At 61.9% G+C, this 22,725-nt stretch overlaps 10 protein-coding genes across 10 annotated transcripts; 3 read left to right on the forward strand and 7 right to left on the reverse strand.

Moving 5' to 3' along the window:
• Positions 1–1,097: 1,097 nt before the first annotated feature.
• RHTO_07882 (uncharacterized protein) lies at positions 1,098–2,371 on the forward strand (the record flags this gene model as incomplete). Its single annotated transcript, XM_016421537.1, has 4 exons — positions 1,098–1,598; positions 1,663–1,851; positions 1,915–2,085; positions 2,144–2,371. The coding sequence occupies 4 exons, from the start codon at positions 1,098–1,100 to the stop codon at positions 2,369–2,371; spliced, it is 1,089 nt and encodes a 362-aa protein (XP_016274130.1).
• Positions 2,372–2,644: 273 nt separating this feature from the next.
• On the reverse strand, positions 2,645–4,164 carry RHTO_07883 (Cystinosin/ERS1p repeat protein; the record flags this gene model as incomplete). The annotated part of the gene is made up of 6 exons (XM_016421538.1): positions 2,645–2,979; positions 3,038–3,420; positions 3,512–3,588; positions 3,655–3,714; positions 3,788–3,861; positions 3,957–4,164. The coding sequence occupies 6 exons, from the start codon at positions 4,162–4,164 to the stop codon at positions 2,645–2,647; spliced, it is 1,137 nt and encodes a 378-aa protein (XP_016274131.1).
• A 116-nt stretch (positions 4,165–4,280) lies between these two features.
• Positions 4,281–5,888, reverse strand: RHTO_07884 (Usp (universal stress protein) family protein; the record flags this gene model as incomplete). Its single annotated transcript, XM_016421539.1, has 6 exons — positions 4,281–4,743; positions 4,806–4,901; positions 4,977–5,029; positions 5,091–5,281; positions 5,342–5,434; positions 5,498–5,888. The coding sequence occupies 6 exons, from the start codon at positions 5,886–5,888 to the stop codon at positions 4,281–4,283; spliced, it is 1,287 nt and encodes a 428-aa protein (XP_016274132.1).
• A 490-nt stretch (positions 5,889–6,378) lies between these two features.
• Positions 6,379–8,906, reverse strand: RHTO_07885 (serine/threonine protein kinase FSK; the record flags this gene model as incomplete). The annotated part of the gene is made up of 4 exons (XM_016421540.1): positions 6,379–6,704; positions 6,821–7,182; positions 7,249–7,337; positions 7,401–8,906. 4 exons carry the CDS (start codon positions 8,904–8,906, stop codon positions 6,379–6,381), a joined length of 2,283 nt encoding a protein of 760 aa, XP_016274133.1.
• Positions 8,907–10,018: 1,112 nt separating this feature from the next.
• On the reverse strand, positions 10,019–11,231 carry RHTO_07886 (60S ribosomal protein l23a; the record flags this gene model as incomplete). Its single annotated transcript, XM_016421541.1, has 5 exons — positions 10,019–10,169; positions 10,245–10,487; positions 10,758–10,834; positions 10,982–11,013; positions 11,216–11,231. The coding sequence occupies 5 exons, from the start codon at positions 11,229–11,231 to the stop codon at positions 10,019–10,021; spliced, it is 519 nt and encodes a 172-aa protein (XP_016274134.1).
• An 804-nt stretch (positions 11,232–12,035) lies between these two features.
• RHTO_07887 (DNA mismatch repair protein MSH5) lies at positions 12,036–16,420 on the reverse strand (the record flags this gene model as incomplete). The annotated part of the gene is made up of 23 exons (XM_016421542.1): positions 12,036–12,330; positions 12,445–12,595; positions 12,659–12,689; positions 12,778–12,910; positions 13,028–13,065; positions 13,125–13,210; positions 13,267–13,336; positions 13,401–13,499; positions 13,572–13,632; positions 13,688–13,771; positions 13,830–13,908; positions 14,039–14,126; positions 14,193–14,351; positions 14,411–14,521; positions 14,590–14,649; positions 14,711–14,788; positions 14,844–14,959; positions 15,016–15,147; positions 15,201–15,277; positions 15,330–15,365; positions 15,426–15,532; positions 15,675–16,030; positions 16,090–16,420. The coding sequence occupies 23 exons, from the start codon at positions 16,418–16,420 to the stop codon at positions 12,036–12,038; spliced, it is 2,778 nt and encodes a 925-aa protein (XP_016274135.1).
• Positions 16,421–16,586: 166 nt separating this feature from the next.
• On the forward strand, positions 16,587–17,450 carry RHTO_07888 (uncharacterized protein; the record flags this gene model as incomplete). The annotated part of the gene is made up of 1 exon (XM_016421543.1): positions 16,587–17,450. The coding sequence occupies one exon, from the start codon at positions 16,587–16,589 to the stop codon at positions 17,448–17,450; it is 864 nt and encodes a 287-aa protein (XP_016274136.1).
• An 81-nt stretch (positions 17,451–17,531) lies between these two features.
• Positions 17,532–18,743, reverse strand: RHTO_07889 (zinc-type alcohol dehydrogenase; the record flags this gene model as incomplete). The annotated part of the gene is made up of 3 exons (XM_016421544.1): positions 17,532–17,625; positions 17,690–18,592; positions 18,661–18,743. 3 exons carry the CDS (start codon positions 18,741–18,743, stop codon positions 17,532–17,534), a joined length of 1,080 nt encoding a protein of 359 aa, XP_016274137.1.
• Positions 18,744–19,169: 426 nt separating this feature from the next.
• On the reverse strand, positions 19,170–20,381 carry RHTO_07890 (fungal specific transcription factor; the record flags this gene model as incomplete). Its single annotated transcript, XM_016421545.1, has 2 exons — positions 19,170–19,887; positions 20,215–20,381. 2 exons carry the CDS (start codon positions 20,379–20,381, stop codon positions 19,170–19,172), a joined length of 885 nt encoding a protein of 294 aa, XP_016274138.1.
• A 754-nt stretch (positions 20,382–21,135) lies between these two features.
• RHTO_07891 (uncharacterized protein) lies at positions 21,136–21,964 on the forward strand (the record flags this gene model as incomplete). Its single annotated transcript, XM_016421546.1, has 3 exons — positions 21,136–21,481; positions 21,566–21,721; positions 21,882–21,964. The coding sequence occupies 3 exons, from the start codon at positions 21,136–21,138 to the stop codon at positions 21,962–21,964; spliced, it is 585 nt and encodes a 194-aa protein (XP_016274139.1).
• Between the last annotated feature and the right edge of the window lie 761 nt (positions 21,965–22,725).

Here is a 22,725-nt window from a genome sequence, read left to right on the forward strand (position 1 = left end):
CTCGCTTGCATGGGAACCTGGGTCTGGCAGGGGCGAGGAGAGATGCTGTAACGAGTGCTTGTTTCAGTCGCCTTGGCAGGCCGTGCTTTGGGCTGGACTTGACGAGTATTGGGCAGAGCAGATGTCGCGAGCAAAGTCGTCGGCTACCGCACAGCGTCCCGGCTCTCGCGCTCTCACGGCTGGCGAGCTCGACAAGTCTGGAGTGGAGTATGAAGGCAAATCACGGTCACAGGACGAGGCAGTAAGTGGGTCCCGCGACAAGGCGCTCGCTCGGAGGGGATAAACTTATTGGCGGTATGTGGATACAGTTCTGGCTCGCTGTCTCACAAGCACTGGTGGTTTAGTGGTAAAATTGGACATTGCCAAGTTGTTCAAACTCGACGTTGTCTAGCCCCGGGTTCGATTCCCGGCCAGTGCATCGCTTTTTTTTGCTGCCTTTCCCTCGCCTCCTTTTCGCTTGTACGACATCAGAAGCCAGCTTTGCTTTTGCCGACAAGTGCCAGGCGTTCAAGCGCTGCGAACTTCCCGGCATCGACGTCCTGCTGACCCCGCTCTTCCTCCTTCATCTGTTCGACTCGCTCCAAAATCGCTCTTCTCGCTCTCCTCGCTCGCTACCTCGTCCTGCTCCTCCTACTGGTCGCAGCCCACTCTTTCGCTATTGCTGAGCCATACGCTGCGATCCCAGGCCGCGCCCCGCCTCACGACGCCCGCCCTCACCCTCCAAACACCCACCGCGCTCCAACGCGAACAATCTCTCTCTCGTCGAAGAGGGCATGTCCTTCAGTCCACGGCCACGTCCGAACACAGTCAACCTCCCCTTCAGCGATCCCGACGTAACCGACACCTACCGCGACGAGCGCTCTTCGGTAACTGCTTCCTCGCCTCGTCGGCGGCATCCGAGGGGCGATACGCCGCTCTCCAGGCGCCCAGGTGGGGCAGACGATACAGCGACAAGTCCAGGTCGATGGAGTACGAGTCGGAGAAGCGCGAGCGAGACGGATGGACGAGAGGAAGAGTACGCGGTGGATTCGAGGAGGGAACGGAGTAATCTTGACAAGCTGCTGGACTTTCTGGACCAGGATGATGCGGAGCAGACGATGAGGGAGGGGACGGACCCGATGGGACGGCCGCAGGCGATGTCGACGCCTCCTCCGACTGTTCCTCGACCCGGCGACTACGATTCTCAGCCTCACCCCTCCGAAGCCGCCCTTCTCCACCCCGACCTCCTCGCTCACTCGTCACAGCCTTACCAGCCCTTCTCCCCTACGACCGCCGCATCCTTCTCACCCTCTCTGCATGCTCCTCCCCCTCACGCTCTCCGCCCTTCACTCTCCAACCGCCCCCTCAGTGCCCTCGAGCTCCTTCAACGCGCGAACGGCTTCCCTGCGTCAAGAGGCAGTGGAGCGCCGGACTCGCCTAGCCCTAGGCCGGGGAGCGTTGCGGCTCTGAGGCTGAGCGAAGCGGAGAAGAGTCGGCTGGAGGGGCGGAATGGCGGTGAGGAGCGAGGGGAGGGGAGTAGCGCTGCGAGTGCGAGGCGAAGGAGGGGGAGCGGCGGGACGGACGCTTCGTTGGATTCCATCGCGCGAGTAGCGGAAGCTGTGCGTCCATCTCATGCTTCACTTCGCTTCGTCCAGCTCTTTGTCCTTACGCTTGTCATTACAGGCACTCCACGAGTTCGATTCGATCGTCTCACAACGAGCAGTAGCCGACTCAACAGGCCGACCAGCCTCACGACTACGCGATATCCCTTCGCCTCCTCGAACTGCCTCACCTCCGACTTCTCAGCCTGCGGCGAGTCATCCGCCCTACCGAGCTTTTGTGGAGGAGTCAGCGCAGGATGTGAACGTGCAGGTGCGCAGCCGTCTCTCCTGCCGGCCCTCAGAACCGCAAGGCTGATGAAGTCTTGCACGGCAGCTCATCCAAGAACTACGAGAAGCGCAAGACTACATCGCCTATCTGCAGCAAGAGCTAAGAAGCATCAACGAGGTCGTCGTACAGCTTCGAGAGCGGCCGGCGGACGCGCCGCAGCCTCCTCGACTCGAGCAAGAGGCGAGTTCTGCACAGGCTGCTTTCGAAGTCATAAAGGTGCGCCGGCTTGCTTTCTCCTCATGTTCTGCGCTCGCTCACCCAGAACTTCCCGCAGCACACCTTCGCCATGCTCCCCTCTCTCCCGCCTACGGCTTCCGCACCCGCACCCCAACTCGACTCAATCAGCCGCGCGCTCGCGTTCACTCGCTCGATCGACCGCCTCGCACACCAGACACCCCGAGAAAGACGGGACGAAGACGTCTTTGCGGTGGAGAACCTGCAGGACGTGTTAGGGGAGGTGGAGCGCTGGGAGCGCGAGGCGAGGCGGGCGGAGCAAGGATGAGCTGGTCGAAGTGTGAGATTCTGCAACATGTCTACGCGTTGCGTATCGCACAACATCGCGATGATGGACTGCTCTAGGGGGAACGAAGTGGTCTAGGGCTCACAAGGGATCGACTCGCCGTGATGAAGTTGCGGAGTGGGGGAAGAGACTTGCTATGAAGCGCTGGAGCGACAGCAGCTCTGCAGGGACCGTAGCGGACGTACGGGTCATCGCAGCGAAGTCGCGAGCGATCGTCTATTGCAGCCATACTCGACGACATTACTCCTCGCGCCCTCATGCCTCCTCCTCGTCGTCCTCAAAGACCTCCCTCCGAGCAAGCGCATCGTCGTCCGCCGCAAACACGCCATTCTTCGCCGCCTCCGCCTCCAACCGGCGCTCCTTGGCGTAGTACGCAAACTGGCCGAGGACGATAAAGTCGAGGAAGATGGTTCCGCCGCTCCCGACGAGCCAGGGAGCGTTGATGAGGAGGTGTTGCGGCGACATACTGGTCAGGAGGATCGAGGCGACGTAGGTGCTGTTGCCCGCGACGGCGAGGAGGAACATAAAGATACTGAGGCCGACGCATTTCGTCTTGCGATTGAGGGCGAGCTGGGGAAGACGCGAGCCGACTGTGTGAGGCAGACGTCAGTGATCAGAGCAACTCGGAAGGACATGCGGACGACGTACGATAGAGGAACGCGCTGACCCAGCCGACAATCTGCGCCGAGGTGTCCCACTCCTCGACGACCCGTCCCTCCTTGTTCTTGTTCTTCCCCGCAAACCACGCAATCACACCAGCCGAGACGATGATAGCGATTCCCGCTCCATAGAAGAGCAAGTCCCTCGCGCGCTGGACTGCAGGCGGGAACGCGGGTTCGGTTGGTGCGTGTGCGGAGAAGGCGGAGAGGAGGGGAGTCTGCTCCGAGGCGGGAGTGGGAAGCGCGGCGACGCCGTTGCCGTTCAGGCCGTCCGACGTCGCGAGTGGCTCGTACAGCTCCGGGTGCAGTCTTCGCTTGCGGCGGTAGTAGAAGACTTGGAAGATGAGGATGACGTCACAGACGGTGTAGTAGCTGTGGGAGGGAACCCTGAGTTAGGAAGTCGAACGGGAGAAGCGAAAGGAGAGGAGGGCGGCAGGGGAAGGGAACGAGGGAGGACACGCACAGGGCGAGGATGATGACGGTCGGGATCAGGCCTTGCCAGATCGAACCGAGGAAGTTGGTGATGTCGCCGGTCAACCACTGTGAGCGAAAGCAGGGGGTCAGTATCGTCTTCGTGAGGAACAGCGGCAGGAGAGAGGAACACACGATGGCGAGGAACAGCAGCGACAGCGATTCACCGCTTTGTTCGCGGATGCACAACACGATCTGATCCAGGCTCCTACAGTGTCAGGTCCCCCCGTCGTCAGATCCCATTCTGGAGAGTGCAGCGAGGACGAACGGGGTCGGTGTACACTAGGATCCAGCTCGCAATCGATGCCCAGCCCACTGCGTTTGCCAGTCGAGGGTAGCCATCTGTTGGACGTGCGAATGGAGCGCCAGTACAGCAAAGAGGGAGGGACGAGAGTCAATGGCCGACCCGGCGAGGGAAGAGGAAGGAAACGACGCACCAAACGCCCGCACAGGTCCGTCTCCTGATCCTGGTGGCCCAGGTGGTGGTAGAGCAGCGCTCGCACCGTGTCCCGCTGTCGCTGCGACGAGAGGAGCGGTTGCTGGGCCTGCGAACAGGGTCGGCGAAGCGGACGCTGCTGTTGCGATGAGGGCGCAGGAGAGGGCGGCGAGGGCGACTGTTCGCCCGAGTGGTGGTAGCCGTGACATCCTGGCAAGCGAGCAGAGTCTCTCGAGCGAGCGACAAGAGAAAGTGAGGAGGAGGCGGGAGAAGGACAAGAGGCATAAGGCTACACGATGCAAAACGGCAAGCACAGGCTGGAAATCTACGAGAACGTTCCGAAACGCTTGAACTCCTTGCCCTTGTCCTTCTTCTTCCCGAACCCGAGGGCGGCCATCAACCCGCCTCCGCTGCTGCTGTTGCCCTTGGACGAGGTCGTGCGCGCTGGTGCGGCGCCGGCTCGCGGATCTTCCTCCTCGTCATCGCTTCTGTCGTCCTGGGCAGGCGCTGTGACCGTCCGTTCAAGCGGCGCACCGTTGGAAGCCGATAGCGAGGAGGTGTCGGTCGAAGGTCGCGGCGTCGAAGTCGTCGTGCGGGACCCTTCCTCGACAGGCGTAACCTTGACCGAGACTTGCGACTGGCTGAGCTGCTTGCGCTCCTTCTCCGACAACAGCGAGACGTAGGACCGCCCGCGCTTCTGGTCTTGCAGTCGCCGCTCGAGCCCTTCTCGGACTTTGTCGTCTGGTCGGACGACGACGACGGGAACAGGCGAGCGAGCGACGGCCCATCTGTGGGCATAGTCGCGTGTCAGCTGACCGGAGCCGGAGGAGCGAGGGACGAGCGAACGTACCGAGAGATGGACCCCATGAACGCCGACTTGAAGAGCGAGTCTGGTCGTCCGCGAGTACCGACGATGAGAGAGTCGGGCTTGTAGATTTCGATCATGCTGCGAGGGTGGAAAGGCGGAGTCAGCGAAGTTCGAAAGCGGCGAAGGAAAGGCGGCTGATCGGGCGGGACTGACCGATGAATCGTCTCTTCTATAGGACCGATGGCGAACTCGACGATAACCGATATCTGCGCGCCAACAGAGATCAGGTTTGCCTGCTGGAAACGAGGAAAGGAAAGGCGGGCGCACCGGTCTAGTGTCCCCGTTCTTCTTCATCAAGTACGCCAACACGCCCTCCGCCTCGTCCTTCGCCTCCTCCATACTCGCCCTCCACGCGTTGTGCGCCGAGCTGCCAGGCTCGATAACGCGCAGGACGACGACTTCATCATTGTCCTCGAGGAAGGACGTAAGGAGCCAGTTTGTCGCGTTGACCGAGTACTCTGCGAGGGCGCGCTCGCGTCAGCTGTGCTCGAGATTCGAGAGTCACGGTGCGGACATACCGTTCAAGTCAGTCGCAACGAGGAAAGTCCGGCTCCAGCGGCTCCGGCAGTAAATGGCGGACTTGGCCGACAAGGTGAACGAGTAGTGGATGCCTGCGCCAGCACAACACTCTTAGCTGGTGTACTGAAGCGCCTCGTCAGTAGCAAAGAGCGCACCAGTCCCTCCGCCGGTCGCCTTGGCCTTTCCCTCGAGTTCCTCGCCCGCATCAAACGTATTGAACGCAACCCTCCTGATGAACCCAGTCTTGCTATCAACCGTCGTCGCAACCCAAGCCGGCGTGTCCCTCCCGCTCGTCTCAGCGCTCAGCGCCTCAGCCGACGAGTCCCCCACCGCAAGCGAGGCGATTCCTCCTTCTACGCCGCCTGTCCCGGGCGAGCTGGGTCCATCGATACGCGCTCGACGTTCTTGGTCCGCTGGATGGCGCTTGAGGATGCTCTGTAGTTGAGGAGGACTGCCGACTGGACTCGTCGGGACCGATCGCTGGGCGTCGCGAGTTCGTGAGGAAGAGCGACGGCGGTCGAAGTCGGGTCGGGCGGGAGTGGCCATGCACTGTGAGAGTCTGGCGAGGCGTTCGCTGGCTTGATCGGACGGCTAGATGGCGAGAAAAGACTGGTGACGGTGGAACCGCGAGATAGCAAGGGGTGGGGTCGAAGGGGCGGCGTGTAAATTGCTGGGTCGGACAGTACAATCCAGTAGGTACAGTGACGAGGCCAGCAAGTGCAGCAGAGTCAGCGGTTGTGAGTGAGCGAGCGTGCGAACGCCAAGAGGAACCAAGTCGCTCGCTCGTGTGAAGTCGCTTCGGCACACTCGACTCGCTGGAATCGATGCGCACGTTATTCTAGTCATTCACAAGGGCAGTCACAAACACACACAAAGCGCAAATACTGCAGTAGGAGAGAAAGGGGATGCGGGCGTACAACAAGGGCGAACCTCGAACGAGGGTGGTGGATGGGCGCACGGCGCGGGATATACGATGCGAGTCAGGTAAAGCGAGTGTGTGTGTGTAAGATGCGTCAGAGGAAGCGTGAGGGCGGGGCTAGGGCGCGTTGGGTTTAGGCGGGAGGATTCCCTCGAGAGGCGGGATGACCTCGATCGCGGCGAACCAGGCGTCGGCAATGATGGCGTCGGTCGTCAAGCGCGTCTTCGGGTCCGGGTCGAGCATGCGGCGGATGAGCGAGCGCGCCTCGCGCGGGACGATGTTCGAGACGGGCGGAGGCGTCGACGACGAGGTGCGGTACGCGTGGAGGTACGGGCCGAACGACGGGTCCGACGACTTGGCCACTCGCCACGGCAGCTCCTGGTACGTCATGCAGTAGTAGACGACCGCGACGGCCCAGATGTCGACGAGGCGGGCGTCGTACTCTGCGAGAGGCGAAGTTCTCCATGTCAGCACCGATCTGCTCGAGCTCACGAATCCACCGCCACGTTCGAGCGGAAGACGGCAGAAGCGACAGCAACCGAGCAAGACGTGGACTAACCCTTCTGCTCAAACTGCTCAGGCGCGATGTAAGGCTCCGACCCGCAGAGCCCCTTCGACAGATGCGTCGTCTTCTCCCAACACATGCGGAACACATCCGACACGCCGAAATCCGTAATCTTGACGTGGCCCTTGGCGTCGAGGAGGAGGTTCTCGGGCTTGATATCGCGGTGCGCGACGCCCATCGAGTGGAGGTACGCGACGCCGGCGAGGATCTGCTTGAAGTACGAGTTGATCTCGGAAGTGCCGAGGTCGCCCTTCTTGATCACCGCGTAGAGGTCGCCGCCCGGGCAGTACTCCATCACTTCGCACCAGTGCTGCTGCTCGTCCTGGACGAGGTCGACCGTCTCGACGACGTTGTGGCTGCGTGGGAGACCGACGTGTGAGCGCGAGTCGCAAGCTGAAGAGGGGACAGAAGGCCGGACGCACTGGTGCAGGGTCGACGAGATGCAGAACTCGGACGTGAGCTTCTTGACGTACTCCTTCTCCGTCTCGTTCTTGCGGCGTTTGCGGAACTCCTGCACGCTCGCTGACCCATCAGCGACGCACTCGCGAAGAGAGAGGACGCCGCTCAAACGCACCTTGACAGCGTAGAGCTTCTCAGTGCTGCGATCCCACTTGTGCGCCAGTCGAACGACCGCCGTCGCGCCCTTCCCAACGATGACCTTGTCGCACACGCCATACTTCTTGCTCAAGCTGGCGTTGCTCTGACCCCCACGACTCTTGGTCTCGGACCCGCCGTACTGGCTCTCGCCCGCATGCGACTTCTCGCTCCGCCCGTCATCCGACTTGCGACTCGTGACGCTCGTCTTGCGCTGGACCTTGATGCGCATAAAGTCCATGACACCTCCTCCCTCCTTCTCCTTGTTGTTGCCCTGCGAGTCGCTCCTCGGCCTCCCCGTCTGACTGGGCGTGCGCGACGCACTCCTCGCCCTCTCGCGCTCAACCTTCCTCTCCTTCTCCTCCTCCTTCTCCCGCTTCTCCCGCTCCTTCCGCTCCGCCTTCTCCCTTTCCTTCCGCTCCTTATCCTCCTTCCGACTGCCCAACCCGCTCGTCCTTCTCTCAAGCACAGGCCCACCACTCGCGCTCCCCCGACGCTCCATCGCCTCCCCTCCCGACCCCGCTCCACCTCCCTCACTCGCACTCGCGACGCTCAAACTCGAGCTGTTGCGATCCCGATCAAACAACTTGCCAAACATACTCTTCTTGCCCTCTTTCACGGGCGCTGCGTCCGTTCCCGTCCGACCATCGATGTTGGGTCGTCGAGGAGGAGCGGCGGAAGGCGGAGCGAGGTGGTTCTTGTCCTGCGTCTTGGGCGAAGTACTCGCGGGCGCGGGCGCGGGCGCAGGCGTTCCCGTCCGACTCGTCCCAGGCGTGACAGCCGTGCTCGGTACCAAATTCGGCGTCCCTCCCCCTCCGCCTCCCTCGGAGGCCACGGCAGGGCCCGGCACCGGCACACCAGTCGCCGTCAGTCCCTTGGAGCCAGGAAGGACACCCTCCTTGAGGGCTTGTTGGCCCGCCGACGTGCGCGCGATGATCTCCTCCGCTCCACTTCCCCCGCCCGAGGGACGCGGCGCGAACGGGTGCGAAGAGAGCCTGTGCGCTTCGCTCCCTACGCCCGTCATCGGTCCCCCAACCCTCGGCGCTCCATCGTGTCCGTCCTCCGAGCCTAGAGGCGGCGAAGGCGTCGCAGCGAGTGAGAGGTTGCCCAATTCGCGCGAGGGAGTATCGAGTGCGAGAGCGGGGTTGGGCACGAATTGCGTGACGGACGACGCGCCGAATTCGGATGGCGTAGCAGGGATCGAGGGTGAGTCGTAGTGGTACGAGTGCTGGTACCCTCCGATGGACGAACCGAGAGCGGGCGTACCGCCTCCGACGCTGGGGCTGGCGGAAGAGGCGAAATCGTGTTCGTTGAGCGAGAGGGCGGGCGTGGCGGGTGCGGTTGAGGGCGTCGCTGCTCCCGAGGAGGAGAGGTACGACGACGAGTGCGAGAGGTGTGAAGGGGCGGTTCTATCGTCCGAAGGCTCGGGGGCGGCCTCGGTCGACGCGGTCGAGGAGGACGTCGGGGCGGGGGTCGAGTCCGACATGGATGCCGGTAAACTCGGGTGAGGTGTGTGGAGAGAAGAGGGGTGGCGGAGCGGATGGTGACGAGTGGGATGTGGCGGTGCTGTGCGAGCGAAGGAAGCGGGAGCGGCTCCTTTGCTCGAGCGCAGGCGGGGGGAGGGGACGAGGTGTGGCGTGGGTGGTGGAGCGTGCGAGGTCAAGGGCTGTTTAGGCGTCGGTGCAGGTCGTAAGCCTGTGCAGGGAGGGGCATCGGCGCGAGCGAGTGGGTCAGCGAGTGATGTCCCCCTCTTGTGCTGACCTAAGGCCAGCCGAGGGGACGAGGGTGAGAGGGGAGGGTGCTCGAACAACCCGCGTGCGCGCCTCGCTCCGAGTGACTGTCGATGCGCAAGCGCCAGCCCAGCACAGCACAACCCGCGCCCAGTTGACGAGCGAGTGCGCCCCGCCTCCTGCTCACCGAACAGCATCCCGTCCCCGCCTGCCCTCGCCCACAGTCCGAGCTGGCCAGTCTGCCCGCCAGGTCAAGCAGTACCCCTCCCTCCGTCTATCCAGTCCACCGCCCCGCCCGAGCGAGGCCCACTTGGCACGCCCTCTGATCCGCCCCATCCAATCCGCCTCTGCTCAACCTCCCGTCGCCCTCCCTTGCGCCCAGTGCCTCGCAGCGAGGAAGCGAGTGTGCAAGCTGACCTTTTCCTTCGTGCTTGACGTGCTCGTGCGGTGCTTAGAGCGGGCGAGGACGAGAGCGGGAGAGGGAGGGCGACGTGAGAGGTTATGGCCTTGCGGGACGAACCGTGTGAGAGGGCAAGTGGGCGGACTGGAGTGGACTGGTGAGAGTGGTAGTCCTGTCTCAGAGACGTAGCAGTGCTCGCTGGCTCAAAGAAAAGCGACGAGGGCGAGCAGAGACTCTCGCAGAGGACGAGGGGAGGACAGAGTGGATGCATGCACACAGACACACAGCTCCTTCCACTCCCAGTCCACTCGTACAGCTTACCAGATACTCTGTACAACCCTCAGACCGAGACTCGCAACGAAGGAGAGCCCGTCCACGAGCGAATCCAGTGAGAAGCAGAGGCTAGTTGCAGGCTGGTCAACACACAACAAACCGCACAACGGAGAGAAGCGCCCCGCGAGGAGTGGTTTAGATGAAGCCAATCTGCGTGCATTTCACCGAATCAGCGGGAGGAGCAATTGAGTGAAGCGAGGAAGGGAGCGAGCGCACCTTGTTGGCAACCTCGAGCGCGTCAACGTCGGCCTCCAAGCGGACGAACGCCTTCTTCCGGCCGTCGGGGCTGCAACGCGCGTACAGACTCGTCATGAGCAACCATACACAAACTAGGAAAGAGGGGCGAGGCGCGCGCACGCACCGGATGAGGGTGTTGATCTTGAGCGGCTTGACCTCGTACAACTTCCTCACCGCGTCCTTGATCTGCCTCTTGTTGGCCTTGACGTCAACAATGAAGACGAGCGTGTTGTGGTCCTCGATCTTCTTCATCGCGCTCTCCGTGTTGAGGGGGTGCACGATCGTGCGGAACGCGTCCATGCGCGGGAGCGACGCAACCGCCTTGCGCTGGTACTTGGGAGCGCGCGGGAGGGCGAGGGTCTTGGGGCTGTGGGCGCACAGTCATTCGGCGGGGTGGTCGAGGTAGGAAGTCGGGTCGAGAGGCGGGTGGTGAGTGCGCAAGTCGGGCATGGCGGGGTTGGCGGTGGAGTGAGGGGATGATCCGTGTCGTGTAGAGTGAACGGACAGGCGGAACAGGCGAATGAGGCGGCGAGCAGAGCGAGAAGAACGAACACAACCGTCAGCTCCCGCTCAACACCTCGCCGGCCTCTCCTCCTCGCTCCCGTCCGCCGAGATGTAGTAGAGCGTGAGAACGCACCGGTGGAAGGTGACCGAGGTGCGGACCTTGCGGAGCGCGGTGCCCGAGGTGCCCTTGAGGGCAGCCTTCTTGGCCGCCTGTTTCACCGAAACACACCGTCAGTACGGTGTTACTTGCCCTCCAAACCCTGCAACCTTCCATCGTCCTCCTGCAACCCCTAGCCCGTCCCGCGAGGAGAGCGACCACCCCCGCCCGAGCTCTCACAATCAAGTCCGCAAACCCACCTTGGCCTTAGCGTCCTGGGGCTTCGCGGCAGCTATTCCCGTCCCACAAATCCATCATTCACATCACACGTTATCCATCGAGTCGGTCAGATAGCCGCAGGAGGGGCGAAGGAGGGAGGATGGGCCGAGGGTACAGTTTTGCGGAGGGTTGGTGGGTGTCGAGGGGCAGGAGTTGAAGGGGGTGAGAGGGGTGCATCAGCGCGTGTCTGGGGTTATAGAGAGAACGGGACGCACCCTTTCCGGTCGACATGTCTGCTGGACGGGGCGTTTCGAGGTTGTGTCGAGGCGAGGTTGGTCGGGCGGTGGATGAGGCGGCGGGATCAAGGGAAGGCGGGAGTCGGGGCGGGGTCACGCGTTAGTCTGCTGTGCTGTAGCTGGTACGACCCACGAGCTTCGCGCACCTGCGGCTGTTCTTGGGGGCGAGCAACGGAGAGCAAGAGCAGGAGCGCTGCGACCGGACCAGGCTCACCCACCGACAACCCGCGCTCACATCGCTCAGAGGGAGCGCAGGCACTCTCGAGCTAGACCAGTCACTCGTTTGAGCATGTATGTCAAGCCGCTGGACCGCCGCATGCGCCGTCGACGCTGCCTCACCTCGACATCCTCTCGCCAAGCTCCGCCGCCTTGACGCCTCGTCCGCCGCACCATCGATGATGCTGGCTGCTCAGACGGAACGACAAGATGGCGCTATGTGCTCAGGGCGCCTGCTGCACCGCTAGGAAGGAGGGTCGAGTGGGACGACCCTTCGTCTCCTCCTATTTTTTCTTCCCTGCTTATGCTCAATGCACTCTCCGCTCTGGGCGAACGCCGAGCTGACGTGATAGGCCTGGCGCCTCGAGCAGAACCGTGCTGTGCTGTACTTGCTTGCCTCGTTCCTCCGCACCTGCTCGCTCTTTCTCTCGCATCGCTCCTGTGATCCGTCTTTCAGCTCGTCACCGCCTGACGCGGGTTCTCAGGACGCTCAAGTGTGTCATCACCGACGAATAACAAGCGAATTCATCAAGCGTTCTTTCTTCCCCCCGCCCCTCGAAGCGTACTCGTCCTACGCCTATCCCTATCCCTCAACGTCCAACAAACTCCTCACCAACGCCCTGACCTCTTCCGCTCCCATCTCCTCCTTCCCCTCTGCCGGCACATCCCAACCGACAAACCTCCTCGCCACCCGCTCCGCCTCACACAACTCGCTCCTCTCGTCCTTCCCCATCTCATCCCCGAGCGTGAGCGAGTCGAGCGAGAAAGTCGAGAGTGCGTGCGTGATGGCTGCGGCGCGGGAGAGGAGAGAGGGTGGGATGCCGAAGAGTGAGGAGCAGGAGAGGGCGTGCGAGGAGAGTGAGAGGCCTGGGGCGAGACTGCGCATGAAGAGGGTGGTGGCGAGCATCAGTACGAGAAGCAGTTGAATTGTAAGGCGCCCAGTGTTGCCGTCGAGCGGCGGGGGTTATGAAGCGAGAGAGACGTGAGCGCACCGGTACAAATACGTCAACTCGTCAAACTCCCTTCCTGCTCCCCTCCTTTCATCCCTCTCGCGTCCATCAGGCGACGGCTCGACGACGAGCACCTCCATGTGCGCGAGGAAGATGGGGAGCTGGCGCGAGAGGAGGCCGTTGGTGAAGACGTCTGCGCGCGCGAGGAGTTAGGACGGGTCTTGGCGATGGGTGTTACGAGGGAGAAGGGACGTACGCTGGAAATGCGTGGCGATGGCGACGCGAGGCTGTCCGTCCGACAAGGACGAGGAGCGAAGCAAGTCGAGAACGTCAGTCTCGCCTCCTTCGCAGCGAAATCTCGAGCAGCCGACGCACAGTCCCGCTTCCAAGCCCGACGAGGTGGTCAACGACGCCGCAGAACAAGCCCGCTCCGTCGTCAGGCTCGGTTCCTTTGCCGAACTCGTCGATGATGAGCAGCGAGCGGAGGGTGAGGTTGCGGAGGGCGAAGCTGTGCACGATAGGGCAGGCGTCAGTACGACGAGAGACTTTGGACGACTCGAGGTGAAGAGGAGAACACCGCAGACGGAGGAAGGTGGGGAGGTAAAGGCGCAGGAAGCGGACGTACGAGATCTGCTGGAGGTCGATCATGAACGCCGACGAGCCCTGCAAAATGGTTACGTCAGCACGGGGGGCGAGTCAGATAGCTGACGGATGCAGCTCACCCTCGTAATCGACTCCTTCGTCGAGACCCTCGTCATGATCCGGTCCGTCAAGCCGATCAGTGCATCCTCCGCCGGGACGAAGCAGCCTAACACACTGAGAGGTCAGCTCGGCACGACGAACGGCGAGACCACGGCTGCGCACCGATGTGAGCCATGAAGGTGATGAGCGCGATTTGCTTGAGGTACACGCTCTTGCCGCTGAAGTTGGCGCCCTAAGAGGCGAGCATGCTCGTCAACGACTGATCCAGTCACCCGATATGTGCGCAGGCGACGCACTGTAACGATGATGACGCTCTTCTCGTCCTGCGAGATTTCCTGCAAGTCGGGCTTCTCGTCCACTCCGTCGGGCGAGCGCTTGATACCGAGCCCGCCGGTCTACATGCACAAGGTTGAGAGACGATTGTCAGAATCTAAGCACAACGAGCAGCAAGGAAGAATGGAGCGTACCAAGGACGTGTTATTCGGGACGAAAGTATCGACGCAGAGCTCCGACAGTGGGTGGCGTCCCCTGCGGGTCAGGCGTTAACATGGCTCCATCAATGGACCACGAGCCGGAGCCGCACTTGAGAATTTTGCAGACAGGCTCCTCCGTCATGACTGGCCTCGTCCAGTTGTACAGCTTGGCGGCTTCAGCGAACGCGATCAGGCTGGAGACGCCGAGTCAGCGAGACTCGCGTACTGACGACGTGAAGCAAGTCGACGCACCAGTCGAGCTCGGAGAAGATGGCGACGGAGGCGATCAGCTGGTCGCGGATCGCGAGGACATGGCTGAGGAGGGCGTGGACTGTGAGGAGCGATGGATCAGCAGATCTCAATGCGTGGAAGGGCACGGCGACGCGCTGATCTCGATCTCCTTGTCTGCCAGCGCAGATCAATCAGTAGGGGCTCCTGCGCGCGCTCGGAGTTGAACGCACCCGAGATGAACGACTGCAAGTCTCCGAGGTGGCGGTCCATGTCGCGGCATTTTTCGTTCTTGAAGTATGCCTGCATCTCTGTGACAAACTACGCGTGCGAGAAGCGCTGATAAGCGGATCCTGCTGGCGTTTCCAGCGAAGAGGGGTCGCGCACCTGGAAGTCCCAGCCAAACTGCCCGTACTTTCCGGCGTCGGTCACTTCCGGCTCGTAGGCGATTGTGATCAGGTAGCCGAGCTGAGGGAAGTAGACGACCGAGAGCTCGCCGGCAAGACCGGGCGGCACTTCCTGCGAGATCTCGACCGCGACTTTCGACTGTCGCAAGGCGTGTTCGTCAGCTCATTTGCAGGAGATGTCGGAAAAAGGACTCGTACCAGTAAAGAACCGAGACCGTTGTACTTGCGGCGAAGCTCGTCGAGCGTAGCGTCGACTCCGGGACGAACGCAGACCTTGCCGTTCTGCCGCGCCGACTCTTCCCAGTCGATCTGCGAGAATATACAGAGTGTTAGCAAACGTGTGATGGCGTGGAAAGAGCGGCTGAAGGCAGCCTCACGATGTCGTTGATCATGTCGGCAATCTCCTTGATCTGCGCAACATCGTACGCTGCCGCGAGCTGCGAGAGGGCTCGTCAGTCCACGCACGATGTCGAGTCTTGGGCACAAGCGTGAATGCACCTTGTCGATCACCTCGACGCCGGTCTTGTGGACGAGCTGGCTTGTGGCGTCGCGAATCATGATCGCGGCGTAGATGAGCTGCGAGGTGCTTATGAATTCGTGCGTGACACCCGTCGGGAAGGTCAGCACTCACCGACCAGGCGGCCTGCCACTCCTTGATCGTGCTCTTTCCGCTCGCGAGGGCCTTCAGCTGGCGCGGCGTGTTCTTCACGTTGCGCAGGTGTTTGCAGATGGCGTCGACGATGTGCTCTGCGAAGACGTGACGATCAGTACGGTATGCATGGCGGAATGGAGGCGTGCCGTACGGTTCGACTCGCGGAGGAAGCACTCGACGGCCGCTTGGCGAGACTCGATCACGTCCAGTTCGAGCGAGGGTCGGAGGAACCACTGCCTCATCAGGGCGCGACCCAGTGGCGTGTGAGCGATGTTGACGATGCCTGCGTAGCGTGGTTCAGAACGCAGGTGGGCAGGAGCGAGCGAGCGGACGCACCGAAGAGAGACAGGCCTTCCTTCGTCGAGCGCGAGTGCGCCGAAGCGTGCGACTCTTCGCAGAAGATCTGGAGAGAGCTGAGGAAGCGGCGCTCAGCATGCTGACGAACCGCAAGCGAATCAAGCGCACGTCAAGGCGTCCGAATTGATGTGCATGACCTTGTCGCTGTGTAGGACAAGCCGTCAGCTCCGCTGCTTGCTACGGCGCGTACAAGCAATAGTGTACAGTCGCATCAGCTCAAGTCCGCTGACCTCGAAAAGATCGTTCTCAAGCTCGCCAGCCTCGGTCCGTTGCCTTGTGATGTAGCCGAGGAGAGCACCCGCGCAGCCCAGCTGTCGTCGAACCGTCAGCATCATCAACCGCGGAAGAGCTCGAGTAGCTTGCCGTCAAGGGGCAGGCGTTTAGGCTGCTGAGGAAGGTCTCGATGCGCAACTCGCTGTTCCTGCGTGCGCGGTCGTCTTGGTTGTGAGCTACCTTCCTGCGCTTGGCACGAGGGCGGCCGAAGTCGTAAGCGTCGCCGAGAGCAAAGTCGTTGCTATCTTGCTGGTCGTGCGTCGAGCCCGAGTCGGATCCGACAGCTTCTTCCTCAGCAGGTGCGTACCACCCTCCCTCGGTGATGTGGACTCGATAGAGAGCGTTCTTGCCGCTTCCGGCGTAGAAGTCGCGGTTGGGGCGGTACTCGATGCGGACAGGCGTTCCATCGGGGCCAAGTGAAGAAGCGTTGGAGCTGTCGGGTGCGAGGGACGAGAGCTTCTCCTCGACCGCTTGGAGGAAGTCGGCATCGGCATTAGCACATGTGAGCACGAACTTTGGTGCGAGTTGCTCGAGGGCTGTGTCGTTTGGCAAGTTAGCGAGTGCTCGGCGGATTTGCGTTCCGCTGTCTTCGCACCGAGAGCCGTCAAGTCCCACTCAGGCGAGTCTTGCTGGTCTTCGAGGAAGAAGATCTTGTCGCTTGCAGGGTCGAAGTAGCAGCAGGCGACCTTGCTCTTCGCAGCGGTAATGGCGAGGACAAGACCGTCCGAGAGCTGTTCCTCCTCCACCTCCGTTCCATCCGCGCCTTCACTCTCTGCTTTTGCATCGTCCTCAAAGACTTCCTCAGCGCCCCAGTGGATGTGTCGGGCGTTGTTTCGCAAGTTGGCTTCGTCGAACTGATGAGAAATCGAGGGCGTCGGGGACGGATGCACAGCACGCGCGGCCGAAGCTGCGCCAAGTGACGGCATTTGAGCGTGGTCTAGCGTAGCCTGGTGACCTCTTCTAGCCTTTCAGCGGAGCGTGAGGTGGTGTGAGGAGGGCAAGCTGCGTCTTCCCCTCTCTCCCTTGACTATCCCCGTGCCGTGGCGCCTTGGGGCATTCGCTGCCTTGCTGAAGCTCTCTAAAACGCTCACGATGGCGACGCACGACTCAACCGATCCGCATACCCTCTCGTACCTCTCTCTGCTCCCCCTCGCCCTTACAACCCTCCCTCCCTTTTCGTCCGCCGCTAGCCACACTTTGCGGCCCCTTCAGCAGCCACCACAACCTTCCACACACCAGCTGAAGTGCGGAGCATGTCAGGCGGAGATCGTTGCGGGACTGAGCGGGATCTACTGGGTTGACAAGGGCAATCTGTGGGCAAGTTGCGACGGATGCGGGTGGACCAGTCGCAGACCAGCTGAAGCAAGGTCAGATGAGGAATCCAAGGCGTCGACGAGACGGTCGCAGTTCGAGCGCGTCAAGAAGAGACGGCGAGTCGAGGCAAAGCGGGCGACTGAGGTTGCGCATCCGATGCTGCTAGCTGCCAAGCAAGGGATGGCGGCGGCCACAGGAGCGAGCTCCATGTCGAAGACGGCCGTGGAGTTCAGGCAGGCGTCGGTAGACAAGACGGAAACGCCCAGCAAGGCCTCAACACCGTCCGCTCGAATGCTTGCCGTACCCAGCCGCCCACCTATCTCCTCGCGCGATGCATCGCAGCAGCCCTCAGAACAGCCAGCGTCAACCAAGGCGTCGGTTAATTCGTCCCGCGCCCCATCCGTCCGCCCCTCTCCCCTAGCCACATCTGCTCGTCCGTCTCCCGCACCTTCGTCGAAACTCTCGACGCCTTCCGCCGGTTCGCCCGTCCCGTCCGATTCGTCAGCAACGACAGCAACATCTAAGAAGCGGAAACGACCGAAGCAGCCGAGCGGGTTGGCCGAACTGCTCGAGGCGAAGAAGCGGAAGGAGAAGGAGGCGACGGGCGGAGCTGGGCTGGCGGACTTTCTGCAGGGCTTGTAGGCTCTCGGAGACGTGTCATCGACGTATTGAACTACTCGTTACGGCTATACAGTTGCGAGTGAGGGCGAGAAGCGAGGCAATCTAGACCTGCTTGTTGATGTCCTGCTTGAGGACGTAGCGGTAGCGAACCTCGTTGTTCTTGACGCCCATAACACCCTTGGCGACGTCCTTCATCCTGTTCGAGCGCAAGGAGGGCTGGTTAGGAAGGCGTGACGGGGAAAATGCGAAAGGGGACGCACGGGAGGATCTCCTTCCAGGCGCGAACGCCCTTCTCCGCCGCGAGCTTGTACATGAGCTCAGCCTCGGCCTTGCTGCCGATGTGGTTGACCGAGATTGAGCAGCCGTTGGCGGCGAGCTGCTGAGTCTTGAAGTTGGGGATGGGGTCGTCCGGCATCGCGCAGAGGTGGAGAACGCCGTTGACGTAAAGGAGACCGGCGAGGTCGGCGATGGGGATGGCTTTCGAAACATCTATAGTGCTGATGATCAAGTCGAGGGCCATAGAGTACTTCTCCTGCCAGCCGTCGTTGCCGGTGTTGACGAAGTCGACGGCGCCCATCTTCATGGCATCGGCCCGCTTGTCCTCCTGGTGCGAGAAGACAACGACCTCGGCGCCCATAGCAGTTCCCAGCATGACCGCGAAGTGACCGAGGCCACCGAGTCCAGCGACGCCCATCTTCGTTCCCTTCTTCACGCCAAACCGGTGCATCGGCGAGAACACGGTCAAGCCGCCGCAGGCCATCGGCGCCGCGTCCTCGAGAGGGAGCTCGTCGGGGACGTGGAACACAAACTGCTCAGGAGCGCGAATCGCGGTCGAGTAGCCGCCCTGCGAGTACTTCTTCTCGTTGTCGCGGGTCGGCGCGTTGTAGGTGTCGACCTGCTTCGGGCAGTAGTTCTCGTTGTTGTCGGTGCAAGGCCTGCACTTGCCGCACGAGTCGACCTGGGCGCCAACAACGGCGCGGTCGCCGACCTTGAAGCCCTTGACGTTCTTGCCGACGCGCTTGACGATGCCGCCGATCTCGTGGCCACTGACGAGAGGAGTGTGGATGTCGCCCCAGCCGCCAGTAATGGTGTGGACGTCGGACGAGCAGATGCCGCAGACTTCGATCGCAATGTCGAGGCAGTCGTCGCGGTCGTCCATCGGCCTGCGCGTCGTTCGAGGGTCAGCTCCCTTCGCCTCAGGCGTCTCAGAATCAGGGAAAGGTGAACGCACTCGAAGTCGATGAGCTCGAACTCAGTGAACTTTTCGGTATCCTTGACGGCGTAGCCGCGGAACTGGAGCTGCTCGGTAGACATGATGGATTTGGAGTGGGTAGTAAACGTCGAGATAGAGACGTCGAGAGTGGAGGATAGCGAGAAGAGAAGAGAGCGAAGCGAGAGCGACGTCGTCAACCCTCACGAAGGTTTCCCGCTGACCGACCCGTCGTGACGCAGTTGCGAAAAAAGAAGCATGCCGGTCCGGCCTCGCTCCCTTGTTCGGTGGCCGCGTGTCGATCGATCGTAAGACCCGGAAGCGAGGAAGCAGCGACAGGAGCTCGTGGCGAGAGTCGCGCCTCGCACGAAGTCGAGGAGGACGAGTCGACATCGAGCTGAAGTACGCAAGCTCGTTTCGACGGGGTACTGCTGGGCACTGACGAGTACGGAAGGCGACACAGATCAAACACAGATACGCAGGCGCCTGCGCCTCTCCAACATCCTCCTCGGTCTCTCCATCTCCTCTCCTCACCTCCACTCGCTTGCGCGGCTGCTGTCGTCACCAGCGGCTGCCGATGGCGCTGCATATCGCCCTGCATACGGCGGGACGTGACCCGGTGGCGGATATGCTGCGCCTGGGCGTGTCATGCCTGACGAAGAAGACGACGGACCGGCACCAGGGAACATGGCGTGTCCTCCTGGACCCGTGACGAGACCGGAGGTGTAGAGCGAGGAGGAGCTGTACGCGGGATGCGAGTAGGCGGCGTCCCTAGCACCGGGACCGTGAACGGGCGTGATGGGGATGTCGGCACCGCCAGAGCCGCGACGAGGAGGGTCGTGGTGATGGCTTTGAGCGGCGTCGGGACGAGCATGTCCGTTTATCGGGGCATCGCGCTGGTCATAGTGGTCGGACTCGGGAGGGGAGGCGGCCGTAGGGCGGGCAGCATAGTGGGAGGTGGAGGAGGTCGATGCGACGGGCTCATGTGCTGCGCTCGCGGCCTGATGTTGCTGGGTGGTGTGCTGGTTGTACTGCATCTGCTGTTCCGCCTCGTCTTGCTCCTCGAGGCGAGCGAGAAGGAGGTCGACGAGCTTCTTCAGGCGATTGACCTCGTTCTGCGACCGCTCGAGTTCATCCTCGTCCGCATTGCCGTTCGGCGGCGTCCCGATCCACACGCACTCGTCGCCGCGCATCCGACACGATAGACAGGGGCTCTGTCGCGAGCACTTCATCTTGCGAATTCGACAGCTGTTGCGAGGAGAACGCAAGGTCAGCGGAGGTTTCCGGGGTTTTTGGCGTGCTCGCATGGAGGTAAGGTTGGCTGAACGGGGCGTGCTGCAGACAGTTGAAGCGAGCGGGCCGTCGCTGTTGCTGGAGAACGGCTGCCTGCGAGACGACCCTGCTCCGCTCCTTCCCATCATCCTGGCGAGACGCATGTGCTCCATCCCGTTAGTCGGGACAGGCGGATGATCCGATCCTAAAGACGTCCTCTCTCGATCGCCCGCCCGCTGGACCGCTTCGCAAGCCGCTCCAGAAAGGCCTCAAAAGATATCGACCCGGGGAGGGAGGACGCACTTCTCGCAGCTGAGATGCCTCCTCCCGTCGTTCTGTACGAGTCGCGCGGCCTCCTTCTTCGTCAAGGGGCGGCCGTTGGCGCTGACGGCGTTCGGATCAGGGTAGGGGTTCGAGGCGGTGCGGGCCTTCGAGGAGGGCGCGGCGGGCTGCTTGTCGACGGGGGGCATGGCTCGAACAGGCTGTCTTGACGTTCGGACGTGGATGTGAGAGCTAGACTGTCGATGGGAGCGAGGGAGGGAGCGGGGCGGGAGGAAGAGGAGGAGAAGGGAGAGGAGCGCTCGACCTCGGAGCCGGAGTCAGGCATCGCGCTAGCTGAAAGGAGTGCGCTCCCTTCTTTTCCGGGGGAAGGGAGCTGAGCGCGTAACGTCCGCGCTCAGAGCGTGGATGTCCCACGGACGAGCGAGGGAAGCGGAAGTCCTCCTAGTCCTCCTTCTCGTCCTCCTCCTCCCTCTTGTTGGATCCCTGTCCTTGCGATCCCTTTTACCTCCTTCTCTTCCCCTCACGAACACGCTTACGTAGCGCACGACGCTCTTTGCGCCGCTCGCGCCTCTCGCGTCTTTTGTCACTTCGATCACTCGCGACATCCCGAGTTCGCCGCTCAGCTCCTCTTCCTCGTTACGCACGCGCGATCCGACTGCCGCTTTACGGAGGAGCAGCGTAGGCTGGCAAGCTCCGTCGCAGTGGACGACCGCGACTTGAGAAGGCCGACCGCTTCTTCTCCCACCTCTCCTTCCCCTCCCGCTCGACCGAACGTTCCACGGATTCTCCGTGCCCTCCACGCGGATGACAGGAGATGACCATGGCGGTGCTGATCCGGCAGAATCCGCGGACGAGATTATTGAGCTTTGCTCGGGCGTTCTCAGCGACGTCGACAAACAGCGACCGTGTCACGCTCCACCGCTTCCGCACGGGCTCCTTGCGATGGCCTCGACGTGTCAGCAGCCTCTGCTGGGACCACCCGCTATCATCGGCTTGACGATCGCCGGAGTGGTCGCGGTCGAGGCGATTCTCCTCGTTCTCGGCTGGCTCATCGTCATACGAACACGGCGACCAAAGCGCTCCCGAACGAAGGGGAGGAGACGAGCAACGGAGGACCGCACGAGACGCGATGAAGGGCGACGAGCTGAAGAAGGAGTGATTGCGGAGCGCAGTCCAGCAAGCGGGAGGGGCAGCTTCTTGCAGAGATGGATTGCGCGGGAGGGGAACATGGTATACAGTCCGGTCAGAGCGGTGGAAGAACCGGAGGAGCGGACGCTGGTCGACCAAGGTGCGTTTCCAGGACTTCAGTCCACGGCAGTCCAGCGACTCGCGACTCGTATACCCGCCCACTGATCTTGCTACGTCTCCACAGCTGTACCAAGCGCTCCCAAGCTCTATCTCGTCCCGCCAGCGATCCAACATCCAACGCACCTCTACCCTCTCACTCACGTTCCCTACGACCACCCTCTCATTCCGCCTCCTCCTCCGTCTTCGCTCCCGCCACAGCTTTCTTGTTACTCCCCAGACCGTGCGTACGAGGTTCTTAAAGTGTAGACGTCACGCTCAAGACTCTGTTCGCAGTTGGCGCTGTTATCGCGGCCCAAAACGCCTCCCAGCGGTCCACCCTCCTTCTTCCGCCGCTCCCTGCGCCTCCGCCCACTTCCGTCTCAATCTTACCGACGTCACAGACAGCAGAGCGACCCATTCTCGCACCATTACGGATACCAACCTCGTCGCCTCATCCGCGACGGTAGAGTTTGGACGGGTGTAGGGAGGTGGAGGGTGCCCTTAAGGGTGCCAAAGACGTTCTGGAATGGAGAAAGTATACTATGGGAGACAAAGAGGACAGCTGGAGGGTTCTCGAGAGGCGACGGCGGGAGGGATGTCTCTTACGACCCGCTCGAGCCTTTTGCGCAAGGCCTTAAAGCGGCGTCCTTCCCTCAAGATCACCTTAAATATATTGAAGCCTGAGCGTGCAATGTCAAGAGACCCTCAAACACGCCGTTTCAGAAGGCAAAGTGTGCGCCACCCCCTCGCCGCCGGTAGTTGGGTGATGCGACGAGTGCAGGCCTGCTCTGGGCGGGTGAAAGTTAACCTTTCTGGCCTTTTGGCTTAGATCAAGTGTAGTATCTGTTCTTACCAGTGTGATTACTGGTAGTCTCCCATCGGGAGACTCATTCAATCACATTAATCTTTGCCCGCCGGCGCAGTCAGTTCTTGGGCTTGCCCTCCTGGCTGCCAAGATGGCCCTCTCACTCCACTCCCGAGAGGCGCTGTCGGGCTTCGACCACGACCTTTTTGCCGCTCGGTGCCGTACGAGCTGTGCTGGGAAGTTCAGCGATGGAGCGAGGACAGCAAGCGCGCCGGGACAAGACGAGGAAAGGCTGAAAGTGCTGCATGAAGGCAAACAACTGTGATTGCAGCGGCATAGGGTTGTGCAACTAAAGGCAGATGAGCCGAAATGGAACCGTCACCGAGAGGAGACTTGCTGGCATCCTTGTCGTGCTTGCGGTCGAGTCTTCGGTCGAGTCC

Source organism: Rhodotorula toruloides (assembly GCF_000320785.1).
Source record: "Rhodotorula toruloides NP11 unplaced genomic scaffold Scaffold8, whole genome shotgun sequence".
NCBI classification, from domain to species: domain Eukaryota; kingdom Fungi; phylum Basidiomycota; class Microbotryomycetes; order Sporidiobolales; family Sporidiobolaceae; genus Rhodotorula; species Rhodotorula toruloides.